The sequence below is a fragment of the Simochromis diagramma genome, unplaced genomic scaffold (genome assembly GCF_900408965.1).
Source record: "Simochromis diagramma unplaced genomic scaffold, fSimDia1.1 OVJJ01000026.1, whole genome shotgun sequence".
Classification (NCBI taxonomy): Eukaryota; Metazoa; Chordata; class Actinopteri; order Cichliformes; family Cichlidae; genus Simochromis; species Simochromis diagramma.
Genome location: NW_024386985.1, coordinates 4,777,074 through 4,792,477, shown reverse-complemented (window position 1 = coordinate 4,792,477; position 15,404 = coordinate 4,777,074). Strand labels below are relative to the sequence as shown.

The 15,404-nt window shown below is 40.7% G+C and overlaps 1 protein-coding gene across 3 annotated transcripts in view; it reads left to right on the top strand.

Annotated features, from left to right (window-relative positions):
• Nucleotides 1-15,404, top strand: part of tmem131 (transmembrane protein 131) — a 36,903-nt gene that overhangs the window by 7,012 nt on the left and 14,487 nt on the right. For 2 of the 3 annotated variants that reach the window (XM_040039837.1, XM_040039836.1), the window contains exons 4-17: nt 1,561-1,629; nt 3,550-3,670; nt 11,422-11,538; nt 11,633-11,755; nt 11,844-11,924; nt 12,216-12,366; nt 12,448-12,504; nt 12,608-12,669; nt 12,757-12,865; nt 13,236-13,344; nt 13,444-13,597; nt 13,943-14,164; nt 14,367-14,477; nt 14,830-14,964. In XM_040039837.1, coding sequence (XP_039895771.1) covers nt 1,561-1,629; nt 3,550-3,670; nt 11,422-11,538; nt 11,633-11,755; nt 11,844-11,924; nt 12,216-12,366; nt 12,448-12,504; nt 12,608-12,669; nt 12,757-12,865; nt 13,236-13,344; nt 13,444-13,597; nt 13,943-14,164; nt 14,367-14,477; nt 14,830-14,964 — 1,621 coding nt within the window. The remainder of the gene's footprint in view (nt 1-1,560; nt 1,630-3,549; nt 3,671-11,421; nt 11,539-11,632; nt 11,756-11,843; nt 11,925-12,215; nt 12,367-12,447; nt 12,505-12,607; nt 12,670-12,756; nt 12,866-13,235; nt 13,345-13,443; nt 13,598-13,942; nt 14,165-14,366; nt 14,478-14,829; nt 14,965-15,404) is intronic. The other variant, XM_040039838.1, reaches the window with a different exon arrangement.

Below are 15,404 nucleotides of genomic sequence, written 5' to 3'. Positions count from 1 at the left end.
AGGGAGCACAGAAGTCACAGGAAATGAAACACAAACTGAAAACAGAAAGTGGTACAACAGAACTACAGAACGCCAGAGGTCTGGTGTAGTAAGCAGGAGTAGGTGCTTTCACTGTTGTGAATGTGGTTCACTTCTTACTGATGTAATACCACTGTACTTGCTGACCCCTGTTCTGCTCTGGAGCAGCTTGTTTGAGAGAAGAGATCAACAGGTACCTACTGATCAGTCAGAACACCACGTCTTTCATGCGAACGTGCTTATCGCCACATTAGGAAACCCGGTGTTGACTTATGCAGTTGATAACCACCTTTGTGACCACTTAGCGAGATTAAGATTAGCCACTGTTAGAGTAAGCGAAGCCTGGTGACGGAAAGATGATGGATTTCTTGATCACAGCCAAGCCCCTGGCAGCTTCTTAAGGTCTGTATTTAAGAGCCAGAGAGGATAATATTTAGTATTTTAGTTGTGTTTAGTTTGTTTTATTATGATGACCTTACTTTAAAAAAAAAAAAAAAAAAAACACGCTCTCCTGAGAGGAAAAACACCCACAAATGCACAAATGGTTTTAATGATAATGTGATGTACCACGAAACCAACAGACTCTTTAAAAAACTGGCGGTGACGTCTTTGGCCATGCTGATGTTAACCTGTCACTGCACATATGGAGATCTGTGGCCAGCAGGCCCAGTCCTAACTGTGACCTCCTCAGGCTGCTCCAGTTACATGCTGGCATTCAGCACATTAGCGCTGAGCCCAGTGACAGGATTCACAGCCAGGACCCATTTGACTCCCTAATGTCACGAAATTTGTCAGTAGTTGTTTCATCGATGGCAGAAGCGATGGCAGGGCCGCCACATTGCTGTGTGCTGCGGGAAGCTCATCGTGTCTCCTCACTGCTGATTCCTTTGTCTGGGTAGTAAAAAGGTGAAACTGATCTCCTGTAAGTTGCCAGGTAGTGTTAGAGCAGTTACCTGTGAGAGATTCTTGAAAAATAACAATGAAACATTTTCACTTGTTTGTTGTGGTGTTTGTAAAGGCGGTGACATTACATATTTTACCCGAGGCTCCGCTGAGTGCCACGTCTGCATTGCTGATGAATTTTTCTTTTCATGCGATTTGCATAAAGGCCAAAAAGACGAGTTGCCTGTATTTAGGGACGGGCTTCTCTCTTGTTAAGATACACCTGCTGTCAAACAGGTTTGGCGAGCTGCGCGACGGGGCCAGTTTTACCCGATTCTCAAAACTAGTTGTTATTGTAAGGGGAGTGATACACACCAAGGGTGACACAAAGAGAGAGGTGGGTTTTTTTTGTTGTTGTTGGGGTTTTTTTTTGCCTTTCCTGTGAATCTTTAGATTTTCATGGAGACTTTACATATGGAAATCATGCTCTGCCAATGGGAGTGGTCACACTGCTGGTTAACGCACTCACAAAAAAAGTCTGAAGACTGACCGTGCGCTCATGTTTTTGACCTCTCAGTTGTTTGAAATGCACACCAACATGGAGGCTGTTTTTCCTATTTTGATTTTTCTGTTGCTGTCACACCTTCCTGTCTCTCGCAGCACGTCCACACACCGTGGGAACTGTCGACCTATACGATTTGAACCTCCAATGTTGGATTTTCATGAACAGTGAGTCTCTTTCTCTTTGGAGTGGTGTGATTTACGCTTTCATTTACGCTCACATTGTTTGTTTGGTCCTGTTTGAACTTGCACTTGAGTGAATATTGGATCAGACTTCAATTTGCCTTACGGCAATTTTTAAAAGATAAAACCAGTATCGTGCCAAAGTCTTTTTTTGCTTTTTACCACATCCTTCACTAAAACGTTAGTCCCCACCAGGCTGTGGAAGTTTTGATTAACGCCACGTTTACATATTTACGGAGTTGAAATATGATCATAGGTCAAGGAAATTCACTTAATTCTCGCTCAGGTAACCAAACTATTTCATCGCTCAGTCATATTTTATACAGAAACGTACTTTTTCCAACTCCTGAAATCAAGACATCTGCCACAGGAAATGTCACGATTCACTGCAAAACATCCCAGTGTAGTCTATAGAGAAACATACAATCAAAAAAGCTCAAGTATAATTAAACATACATATCAAAGGTTGTACAAGAAGTTGACAAATTCATGGTAAACATTATTTTACATTTTACAAAAAACTCCCCCCAAAACTATAACCGTACATGGAAATATAGAGCTGACCTCATTCAATCGTTCGAAAGATAAAAAGACCGGTTTCTTCTTCTCCTGTTTTTTAAAAAGTTTAATAAATTTACTGTTTGTTTCTGTGGGTCTGAGAGTAAACATGTTAAATAACTGATCATAATATTAACCAGTATTAGCCGTACTCATACACCTCTTAGGTACTTAGTCGTTCTGCAGTGCACCTCCACTCAGAGTGCACCTGCATGTCAACAATAAATTCTAAGAAAATATTTGAGCAATCTGTGGAATTCCTTTTACAAACCACATATGCTTTAGCTCTTACAGACCCAAGCTTCACCTACGCAGGACTTAATATGTCACATTCCAGTCAGGCACACCCACCCAGCGTGGCTAAGTTTTACATGACCAGGGTGCAGGTTCAGGAGCGCTCGGAGGAGCAGGGGTCACTCGCACTCAGACACCCGGCTGTCGCGGCCCATCTTCGCCTGTCCTACTTTCTTAGTAAACAATTCGCTTATCAGCTGTGATTGTTTTAAGGGCATAAAAATTGTGTCACCGAGATTGTGATGATGGTGGCTCGACTTTAGAATGATGACTTTTTAAAATGTATTTAATACATTTTTTGTGTAAAAGAGCATTCAGGGGATTATTTCAGATTTAACCAGCAGACAAAATATTTTTAGCAGAATTTGAAAACTAACTTCCCTCAATTTTATTTCACTCAGTAACGAGAATCATAAACACGCCGAGTTCAGTGTATCTGCGAGTTGATTTTCATAGCATACTGATATAACAGAAACCACAGGTTCACTCTGAGGCAGGAAATCAAAGAGTTTATGATGAGCTTGGGGTGTTGGGTTAACAATGCAGAGATAGTCACTCTTTTGAATGTCAAATCCTGTCCCCACAGGAAAGTTACACCTGTAGGTTAATGTACAAAAATCTCTGAAATATCTGTTAACGTAAGACAGTCTAAACCAGTCGGTTCCCCAAGCTCATAAACCTTTAATTTTCATGGCATGTTTATAGGTGCTGCTCGGTTTCTTCTTTGAATGCGTCATGGTGGATGCTCATATTAAACATGGCCAGGGTTGCAAACATTGGGGTCAGCATATGTAGTCCAAATTTTCCTGTCTTGGATCTCTTTGATCTGTATTATCTCAGTGAGAGGGGATATCCCTAATATGCTAATATGTTTACACAGAGGCACGAAGCCCAGGATAATGCAAAAACTATTAATTTGAGCTGTGAATCATGCAAAGCTATTGTAATACAGTCCAAGAATATAAAAATGGAAAGCTGGAGATGTGAATTTTGGCTCCACTTTATATATATATTGTTATATACTCTAACCAAGCCTTCTCTTCTTCCTTCCAGGCCCGTTGGAATGCCAAAAATGGAAAAAGTTTATTTACATAACCCTAGCTCTGAAGAAATTAGTTTGATATCAATATCAGCAACAACAGCACATTTTCACGCATCCTTTTTCCAGAATAGGGTAAGTAGCTGTCACTTTAAAACCTTTGAAACCATATTTAGTGTGTGTGTGTGTGTGTGTGTGTGTGTGTGTGTGTGTGTGTGTGTGTGTGTGTGTGTGTGTGTGTGTGTGTGTGTGTGTGTGTGTGTGTGTGTGTGTGTGTGTGTGTGTTATATTGCTGTGTGTTAGCAAGTTGATCGCTTTTAATCTTGAAAATGAATTCAGTGTACTGACTTTGTGTTTATCAGTATTATCATTTTGTGTGTCTTCATACACACGAGTCAGACTGCATGGATGAATGGTAGTGCACAGTAAACACACAGGAGAGAGGATAGACCTGTGACTCTCATGAAGTGTCTTTACTGATTGGTTGTCACTGGTAATGTGATGCTCTGCAACATACGGAAGCAGTGAGGAGTTTTTAATGTGTTTATTTTTGTCTCTTTTTTTTAAATTGTAGAATCAAAATTAAAGCCATCAAACTTATTTATTTACACATCAAATTATGTAAGCAAAGCAAAATATTTGTTATGTGTTATGAGCTCAGGCCTTTAGAGTTGCGTTCACGCTGTTCTGACTCATACCAAACCAGATGCAGTGACTTTGTTCCCACACTGAGTGGAAAAATCCAGTTGAAATTCAATCATCAGTAAAATGTATTTCATACAAAAGACAAGAACATGTCATGTTTTCAGGGTACCAAAATATCCTTCAAACCTAAAATGAAAACAAATGTTAACCAAATTAAAGTCTCAAGGATTTTCTTGTTAAACATTTGCAGGAACTTTTTAAATAAAACTTTGAATGATCACCACTTCATGAAACATGAATATCTGCTTTCATTTAGCCTGTAAATGTTGTTCTATTGCAACTAGGAAAAAAAGGGGGAGGGAAATCATCCTGCAGGGAAAATATGGGAGAAGAGCAAGATGAGGCTGAAGATCATGATGATGATATTTATGAGCTATTTGTAAAGTTAGTCTTGGATTTGATCATGCGCTCAGACATAGTTTAGTAAAGTGTGGAAAAATGATCACTGTGCCCTCACAGAGCCTGCTGGGAAAACAAAAAGTTGTTTTTGGGATTTTTCATCTGCACAGAGAGAACGATTATGGGATTTTGATCAATGCAGAGGCTACCCACAAGAAGGGAAGCCCTGGGGCTGCTGCAAATAACAAGAATCACACAAAAAAAGAAAATGCCAAAGATCAAGAAATTAAAGAAAAGCACAAATAGTGTCTGCAGTGGCAAAGTTGTTTTTGTTGTTTTAAACTCCTCTATTAGGTTCTTTGTACCTCATGACTTTTTCTTCACTGCAGGGCTTAAGCTGAAGGCAGGCTTTTATACATGTTTTTGTGATTTTCCCCATTATGATAGTAGACACAAACAACTCTGCGTGAACTGTGTTTTCCTGTATGCACACCAATGCCTGCTCCAACATGATCAGAAATCTGAAAACTTCCAGCAGCAGAAAGCTTTTTCCTCACAGATTGTTTGTATGCAGGATCTGGTCATAGAGTTTAGTTCGGAGTCTCGTCCCAACAGTTGATGCTGCTTGAAGAAATGTGGATGTGGCCTTTAATATGAGGGGCTGTGATTTGGTTATTTCTCGGGGAGGGAAGTCAGTGGGAATTTTCGGTGTTCCTTTACCAGGCGGCCTATGAGCTAGTTTCATCCCAGCATCTGAATCTAAAGGTCTGGGACCGTCTGCCCAACATGTCTTATTATACTTCACACATCTTCGACTATGCTCAGGTCTGCTTGAGTATAAGTGACGTTATTTGTCATTAGTGAGTGTGAGGGTCCACGTGGACCTACATGTGACTGCCTAGCTTTGTGACTGTGGATTCTGCAGAGAATTTACATTACAGCGCAACAGCTATGCATGCACCCTGGGGCGCCCCATGATGGTGGACTTCATACAGAAACAAGAATGACTACTTGGCCTTTGGGTCTCCAGTTGTCCATGTCTGTCCCCACAACGCCGTGTAATCAAAGCTTCAGAGCAGGGATGGTCTTTACTGGAGTACTTGAATTGCACTGATTGCTGGTGCAAAGATGTAGAAACGATGCAGAAGTGTCTTCCATGCCTTTACCGGCTTCAAAGTGCAGAGAGCATAAGTTGTTATTTGGCTGGTGACTTTGTCTGACTCGTCATCAAACATTTTCCAGACATTTAAAATAAGATTGGTATAGAGTTGGGGAAAAACAAAGGAAAAAAAACGAAAAAAAATTCAACTGTTTCTTTGAAATGTAAATAATTTGTTTTAATTGAGTAAAAAAAAAACAATTACATTTAATTTAATAAATAAAAATAATGCTACAAATAAAATAAAAAATTTCTATGTGTATTTACTATTTACATATTTTTGGTTGTTTTATGTTTTTCCTGCTCCATACCTGTCCTGTTTAAAATGTGTGTGTGTGTAATGTTTTATGATGACTACAAGTCTAGATGTGTTGGGCACGTGCTGCTGGAGCTTTAACCTTTCAGAGATGTCATTGAGACAAACGGGACACGTTTGACTTGTTTACACTTTTTTTTTTTTTAATCTGCTTTTGGCATTTGGTAGTTTTGATGTATTTAGGTGTTTAGAAAATAGTAAAAAGAGAAAAGGAAAGAATAGCCCATGAATAAGAAGGTGTGTGCATCATGTGTACGTGCTTTTTGAATGCTTTTCTGTGCTGCATTAGAGTCCTCCCTTTATATGAGAAACCTGTTCTGTGGCTTCACAATAGGCAGTTTGTGTCTTAGAGGCTGAGACGCTGTTAAGGTGTTGCCAGTGAATCATCTTCTAGAACAAGGTGTTTGTGGTGACAACAGCCTATACAGGTGTGCAGCAGGGGGACCTGAGTCAGGTCTATTTGTTCGCAATTCTTTGAATTGGTGAATGCACACATTCTTAGGAATCCTATCTGTCATGGAGTGAGGCCTTGCTGAGATAAATGTGCTTGCTTTTTTTTGTTATCATCTTGCATCATAACCTGAGGAAATATTTCCGTAGAGTACAAAAGTATGTTTGAGCAGTCAGCAGGAAGAGCAAAGTCCTTTTAATAGCTGCATTTAAATGGAAGTACAACTTGAGAAACACCGAGTCGCTCTGTGGGACTGAAGCCAGGGCAGATTTTAAGGCGACGTTAAGGCTTGTTTGAATAGGCTTACTGATTCTAGGCCAGACAGGTTCACTCCTCCAGGGAGATTTTTTTTATTTTATTTTTTTTTATTAACCATCAGAGAATTAGGCAGAATTAGGTAACCACACAAATATGAGAGCTCACATTTCAGTGCATTCCATCCCCTCCCATTCAGCCAGACTTTTCCACTCACCCTTATTCATGCAGGCCAGTCATAACTGTTTATGCAACGTGGCAGTTCTTCAACAATCACGGCCTTCTTTGCCGTTTCCCGTTCAGCTCTAGGTCACACATGTCATTGCTCTGATCGGTTAAAGTTGTGTCTAAAATGGATTTGAACTCATTGATGCCACTCATTTAAAAAAAAATCAGAAGTGAGAGGTTCTAGCTCATTCATATTTGTAGCTTTCTTGTGGTGTCCATTAATCAGGAACAAGTTTGGGTTTTTTATTTTGTTTTTTTCTGTAGGAAAAGTGTCGCATTTTGAACATATTTACTAAACGGGGCAAGTTGATGTGAGCTTGCAACCGCAGAAATGTGCCGATGGGAGTGAAAGATTATGCAAAAACCGAAGACACAGCTCACTTTCTTTTAATAACGCAGCGCACATCAGCAGGTCGGAGACGAGCAGGTCTGATGAGAGGGCGACAAATGTACAAACCAGAATAGTGCAGCGTAAACTTTATGCTTTATGTTTCCCTCAAGAAACGACATGTGAACTGAGATCAGCGAGTCTTTACGTTTTTGAGATAAAGGCAAACTCTTCTGTTAGAACTTGCTGGGAACTGTGCTATTAAACGTGAAATCTGACAGCTTAGGAGGACAACTGCACCATTACAAACTTCACACGAGCTTGTATGCAGTTAGCCTGTATGTGCTGCTGTAGCAGATATGTTTGGGGATCCCTCCTCTGATCACATGCTGTAGTTCAACATGTGCTTTGAATCTTAGTTATGGTTGTACTAACAAGAGATTGCCAGCAGGTCCCAACCTCATGGGTCTCTGCTTTAAAGTATGCGGTAATATTTTCTACCTGTGCCTTTATCACTTGAATATATTGTAGAGTACCCTCACTTTTGTTTTCTTAGTATTGTCTCTTTGAACGCGGCAAAGAGGAAGTTACAGTTTAAAAAAAAAAAAAAAAAAAAATGAACAGAACATCATATTATTATTTATTTGTTTTGAGGAAGAGTTGAATTGTTAGTCAGGCGATCAACACCAATCATTTGTTACTGTTTTTCGTTGCACGTGAATGAATACCTTTGGATTTTGGACTCAAATAGGTACAGGGTTTGTTGCCCCTGACATGTGATCTTTGTTTTGTTTTTCTTCCTCACATCCTACTAACATTAGGTTAGTGGTATATTGGCTTATTTTTTTTACACACACAGGGCTCTCAAAATTTCAAAATCCCTGGTAGCCCTTCGGGCAGGGACTCTTCAGTTTTTGGTAGCCCAAAATAAATGTAAGTAGCCCGAATAAAAAAGAGCAATTTTTTGATTGATGTTTTGTTTCCTGTTTTGTTTCCTTTACAATATTATACATTAAAGTATAATATTGTAAAGGAAACAAAACATTAATCAAAACATTGTTGAAAAACAAATTACAACATTGTATAAAAATTACAATCATCAACTCAAATACTTGGTTCTAATTGAACAGAAATTTCTATGAACTTGTAAGAACTGTGTAGAACATGAATCAGTCTGTGTCAGATCCTGAATTTGAAATTTCCGCTGAAGTCACGGGTAAGAGACAAGTGGAACCAAGATCTAGGCCATTTGCTTTTTGAAGTTTGCAAAGACTGCTAAATTTTGCCAGTGGTAGTTCACTCTTTGCAACATAGTACGCTGTTCTAAACAGATTTTTCAGGTTTATTTTTAGTATGTTATTTGCAATTGGTGTTTGTTCTGGGAAAGATATTGCAGACTGAGCAATAATGCATTTCTTGCATTTCTCATGGCTTCTAATGGGGGCCTTTCTTAAAATGACTGGTCCCAGTAACAAAGGCGCTTGTCGACTCAGAAATCGAGAGAAAACCAACAGCACACCCGGCAGAACATTATGTTATTTACACGGGTGCACATAAGTGGTCCGCATGTGCGCATTCGCTGTCAAAATAAAAGACGCGCACCAGATAAGAAGTTGCAACGCGCGTTTGCGTTCATATAAAAAGCACTGTTTTTGTCCACTAGAGTGGGATTTTCACGGCACATTCCGCACCACATCTCTGTGCGTTCATCATTTGTTTGAAGCCAGCTCACCTCCTGCAACCACTTTTCCGAGAATACGTGCTTCTTTTGTGGTTCGGACTCCTTCTGACATTTCTTTGGAGGTGGAGGAACACCAAAGTAATTGCTTAAAGGAGCTTCTTCGACATCTTTAAGAGTTTTAAACAAATGTCTGTCCTCCTCCAGAAAATCTTATGTACGCAAACACGCGTTGCAACTTCATATCTTGTGCGCGATTTTTTTTTTTTTTTTTTTTTTTGACAGCGAATGCGCACCTGCGGACCACTTATGTGCAGCCCCGGTTATATAGCTCGTCATATTGCAGCCACAGAAATTCTTTTGTCCATGAAACCATAAAGCTGCACTTTTTTGCCTTATAGTCTGATTTGTCATAACTTTTCCGTTTTGTGGTAAGCTTTTCTTTGGCTGTCACTTCTTCACCCTGACCTGTCTTATTTGGCTCAGCAGAACTAAAATATATATCCTGCTGCTTTTACACACACACACATAATGGTCAGCGATTCTCTGCGCGATCAACCTCTCACATGTTTAAGCTTGCTGCAGGAGATTTCACTTGTCATGTTTGCATAGTAAGCTAACGATTGAGAAGACGATGTCAGAGGAATTGGTGCGCAAATTATCATCACTCACAGATCAGTGCTGTCGCTCTCTATACACAGTTCACACGATTGCAAAGTGAAAGCAAAAAACAAGCGCAAATTCAAACGCGATTTCAATATGTCACATATTGACAGTGGCTCATCGATGCCAATGACATAATTACCCAGCTACATTTCCGAAAGAATGCAAAAGCATTGACATATATTTTTCCTTCCTACAATAGCCCAACGGGCAGGGCAGAGATAGATTTTGGTAGCCCGACTGGAAAAATCGCTAGCCCCGGGACGTCGGGCTAGCGATTTTGCGAGCCCTGACACACAGAGAAACCAGAAAAAGGTTTGTAGACTGAAAAGACGAACTGGGTAATGTCCTAATCTGAATATCTGTTCATCTGGTATCCCTCCATGGCCATAGGCCACTACACAGTCAGCTTCTTCCCTTTTGCACAATGTTCAGAGATTGTTCTGCACAAAAAGGTTTAAATTGTTAAGTCTGATTAATTCCTGTTTGATGAAGGTTCAGAGTTAAAAACTTGATCACATAATAAACGAATAATGCACATTTTAAAGTGCACGTTTTGGATTAATCTCTGATTGGGCTTTTATTATTTAACCTATTACATATCATCTAACACCCCCTTTTTTTTTAACATTTAACCTCCAACAGCAGGAGATTCTGCTTTGGCTGAAGTCTATACGAGTATATTTGAGAATGGTTTTAGTATACAAACATAGATAATTTATTCCTCTTTTTTTAAAGGCAGCTCATGTTGTGGATTACTCATGTTGTTATAAATGCAGCAGGATGGAATCCACCTCAGAAATCCCCCTGAGCAATCGCCCACTGAAAAACCGTCACCACCAAAATGCTAAAGTTACCATGGAGCTGTGATGTTTTCATAGCACTGGACCTTTTTACGATCAGGTGGTGTGGAAGTGGGCGTTGATATCTGTGAGGTTAGAAGTTTGTTGGTCAGTGCATGTGAATAACCTTATGGGATCTGTTTGGGTTCTCTTTTTAGAGCTGGAGTTGGTGACGTTATCCTTCAGGGTCAGAGTGGCTTAGCTACTGAAGTGAAGGGCCACATGATGAACAGATGAATACAAACATGACACACAAAGTGCTGAAATATGTTCAAATCCACGAACTCTGGTAGATGTGACAGATCTGTAATAAGCTGGTGTTCAGTCGACTTTCAGTCTTTAAAAATATTCTTTTTTTATAAGTGAAATAAATGCCTGCATCTGCTAATTTAGAAAATAGTAGACACAGATCCATGGCCATATTCATATGAAGTATTTTCTCTTCTGTCCTGACCTGTGTGTGGTTGGGGGGGGGGGGATTTTTCTTTAAGGATGGTCCACTAACCAGTTATCAGGCTTTATTCACCTACACCTACATACCTCTGCAGGCTTAGGGCACAGGTGTCGAACTGCAGGCCTCGAGGGCTGATGTCCTGCAGGTTTTAGATGTGTCCTTGATCCAACACAGCTGATTTAAATGGCTAAATGACCTCCTCAACATGTCTTGAAGTTCTCCAGAGGCCTGGTAATGAACTAATCATTTGATTCAGGCGTGCTGACCCAGGGTGAGATCTAAAACCTGCAGCACACCGGCCCTCGAGGCCTGGAATTCGACACCCCTGTGCTAGAGCATAAAACCTGAGTGTACAGAATCATCATCAATTAGCCAAATGTAACGAGGGGTGGTAATTCTTTTACAGATTTGTATTCTTTGGCGTCTCTTTATTAATGTCTTTTATAATGTCTCTTTTTTTTTCAACAGATAATACCACCAGGAGGGAACACATCATTTGATGTGGTATTTCTTGCTCGAGTAGTTGGGAATGTAGAAAATACTTTATTTATTAATACATCACATCATGGAGTGTTTACATACCAGGTACAAATGAAGTGGCACACCTTTTTTTTCTCTCTCTCATTTTTTTTGTGTGAAACATGTGATTAATGTTGCGTATCTGTCTTTGAAACTGAAGGTTTTCGGGGTTGGTATACCAAACCCCTACAGACTGCGACCCTTCATTGGGGCCCGAGTCCCAGTAAACAGCAGCTTCTCACCTCTTATAAACATCCACAACCCGTACAGTGAACCACTACAGGTAATACGGACACATTGTACCCTTTGTTTATTTTATTTGCACATTTTCTTTGATGATTGATTTGGTCTGCTTCTTGTCTTTGCTTCAGGTGGTTGAGATGTACTCCAGTGGTGGGGATTTGCATCTGGAGCTTCCCACAGGCCAACAAGGAGGCACTATAAAATTATGGGTGAGTCCTCCTTTTGATTTTAAAGCTATGGACCTGTTGTGCTTGTTCACATTAAACATGGCCGGTGTTTCCAACAATGAGGTCATTGTATGCTGTTAGTGATGTGGGAAACCCCACCCACCTGCTGTTCAAGCCAATCAGGCAAAAGTTGTTTGAAAGCGAGAGTAGCTAAAGGATTATTTTGACCCATGAATCATACAGATTAGAGTAAAATGGGAATAAGAGCAAAGTGAGGTTTTTAAAGGACAGTAGGCAGTCCCACTGACACTGACCAACCCTCCCCTCCTCCAGGAGATTCCCCCATTTGAGACAAAAGGGGTGATGAGAGCCAGTTTCTCGTCCAGAGATGTGGACAACCACACGGCTTTCATCAGAATCAAAACCAATGCTCCCAATGAGGACCAGTTCATCATCCTCCCCGTAGAGGTGGAGGTCACATCAGGTGTGCTGCTAAACCTTTGTGCGACAGTTCTTTTTAATCATTATTCCCTTCTAACACTCGTGTTTCACTCATTGTTTGCAGCCCCTGGTATATACTCCTCCACAGAGATGCTCGACTTTGGCACACTCAGATCACAAGGTTTGCTTTCCCTAAAGAAACGACATCTATCAGTATTTTCTTTTTCAAACCAACCTCCCGACTCCTCCCTCTGATCTCTGCCTCCTACTTCCTCGTGTTGCAGATCGTCCAAAGCTGCTGAATCTACACCTTTTAAATTCAGGGACAAAAGATGTTCCCATTACGGTGCGTATCCAAAGCAAAATAAAGCATGAACACAACAATTATCTCAAGGCTGTAAGAATCCATGACTGTATTCATGCTGCTTTTCAGAGTGTACGTACAACACCGTCAAATGAAGCCGTCACAATAGACTTCAAAGCAGTTACACTCAAAGCTGGAGAGAACAGATATACCAAAGTCGCAAGTATTAGTTTTGATGGTAAGTTGAGTTTTACTTCAGTTCTCTTACTTGGCAGGTCACAGGAAGTGTCTCTAACACTGACCTGTGACGTGGTCATTCATAAGAGTTCAGCTGAATCAGCTGTTTCTTCCTCCTGAGGAAACTCATGAACATGATGCTTCTTTGGCAGCTTTCTTTATAAAGTTATGTTAAGTAACATAACGTCACCTTCAAGATACACATCTGTATAAATAATCAAAAGCTTCAGTTGTTCTCCTTTGACTTAGTTTTTAGAAGTTCCTTCCATTTCCTTCCTTTCTACTGCGCAGCTTCCTCCTGCAGGCCCTTGGATGTGTTTTGCAGTGTCTTATCTGCTCTCTGAATCTTTTTTTTTTTTTTTTCCCTGTAGCCTCAAAAGCCAGAAGACCATATCAGTTATCTGGAAAAATAACAGTTAAAGCAAAAGAGAAGAGTTATTCCAAGCTTGAAATCCCATACCAAGCAGAGGTTTTAGACGGGTAAGTTTTTCTGAGGATGAACAAGGAGACAAATGAAAATGTTGCTGTAAGAGTTAATTTGAAGCTTCACTGCTGTGTGTGTGCTTCCTCTTGTGGCAGCTACCTGGGCTTTGACCACACAGCCACATTGTTCCACATCAGGGACAGCCCCGTGGACCCGGTGGACAGACCCATCTTCCTCACGAATGCCTTCAGCTTCGCAATCCGGATACACAACGTGTCCCTCCCCGAAGAGGCCAAAACAATGTTTAATGTGAGCAGAAATGCATTAAACAAAGAAACATAAAACAGTCAAAGCTGAGAAAAGTTCAACTGAATCTTTTTGGGTAAAATAATTAGAATAGACATGTAAAATGTTACCCTCGTAATATGAATATTTTCCACGTTACAGCCTCTAAGTGCATTGTGCATATGCTCTCATGGAATTTATCATTGTTTATTGTAGTAAAACAATCACCTGCTTGTCGGGTCTCGGGTTGGAGATACTCAGTGATTTCTCTGGAACGACCCATCCAAGGTCAACCCGACTGTGAAGTCTGATCTTCCAGCATCGCGCTGACATCGCTTTCATTTATTTATGTTTTTCTTTCTGTTTTAGGTGCAGAACTTCAGCACGCCCATCCTCATCCCCCCACACGAGTCGCGTTACATCTTCTCCCTCCTCTTCCGACCGGTTCGACCATCAATCCACATAGACAGCAACATCCTGCTCATCACAAACGCATCAAAGTTTCACCTGCCTGTTCGGGCTTACACCGGCTTCTTGGAGGTACGCAGTGAACGTGAAGTGGGTGCAGACGGGCGAACTCGGTCTATCATTGTAAATACAATTGTTTACTCTTAAACAATAAAACAATATCCACTGAAAGCTCCTGTGCTAGTTATAGATGCTCTTGCCTCTCAGTGGTTTGGTTCACTAATGCCAGACTGCATTATAGCTTCATAATACATCGCTGTTGAATCTGGTACTTAAATCTACTTTAGAGTGTGTAACATGCTGTTTTTACTGCCTGTTTTTACAGCCTCTGGTTCTGCCTCCCAGTCTGAAGGAGAACCTGCTGGACTTTGGTGTCCGCAGTGCAACAGACACCAGCAGCATCATATTTGTAGTGGTCAACAGTAACCCCATAGAGGTGAGAAGCCGTACAAGTTGATATTGGAGTGATTGATTGTAAATTGTCATAGCTCGGCGTCTCGGGATGAAAGTTTCAGGCCTTTATGTGTCGTTAGGCTTCTAAAGCTTTTCCCCCATGGACGTGCTCCATTTCATAAGATTGCAAAGTGCTGAGTAAAACCGAGTTAGCTGTCGTGTCCTTATCTTCAGATAAACCTGGTTGCGGTTTGTTGGTTAAAAACTCCACTGTAGATGAATGGATGCTGGTTAGGGTTAGGCTGTTAGGTTGTTTCCACAGTGTAAACCATGTAGAGTTTAATGCTGCTTGGCAAAAGTGAAAAAGCGCCACTTTGTTCTTTTCTGTCCTCCAGCTGGAGATTAAGTCCTGGTTGGTCACAGGAGACAGTCTCTCCATGGAGCTGCTGAAGACCGAAAAAGGGAACACAACGGTGGCCCAGGGTCACCTGGAAGAGCTGCAGAACACCTCAGCCTCCCATCATAAAACGGTGAGACCTCCACAGCCCGAACGCCATCACGCTAATCCCCACAGGAAGCTAGAGTGAGCAGAGCAAGCTTCAGTCTGATGCAATCAGTCCAGTGAAATCCTACGACATGAGTTTCACTTCAGCTTTTGTGGCTGTAGTTTGTGAGGACGGGAGTTTCTCGTGAGACACATGAACAAGGTCACCACTTCTGTATTTAATTGTGAAAATTTAAACTTAAAAATTGTGACAGCTTATAAATATCTATGTTCATGTTTTGTTTTGTTTTTTGAGAAAAAGCATGAATCTCACATGAAAAGGTTAATAAATAACAAATAACTGTTTTGCGCAGTTTACAATTTGGACTTTTTTTGGCTCTAATAATTAACATAAGCAAAAGTATTTCATTAATCTGAAGTTCCCAGTTCTGTTTTTCAATGCTGACCATAAATGCACTATGAAGG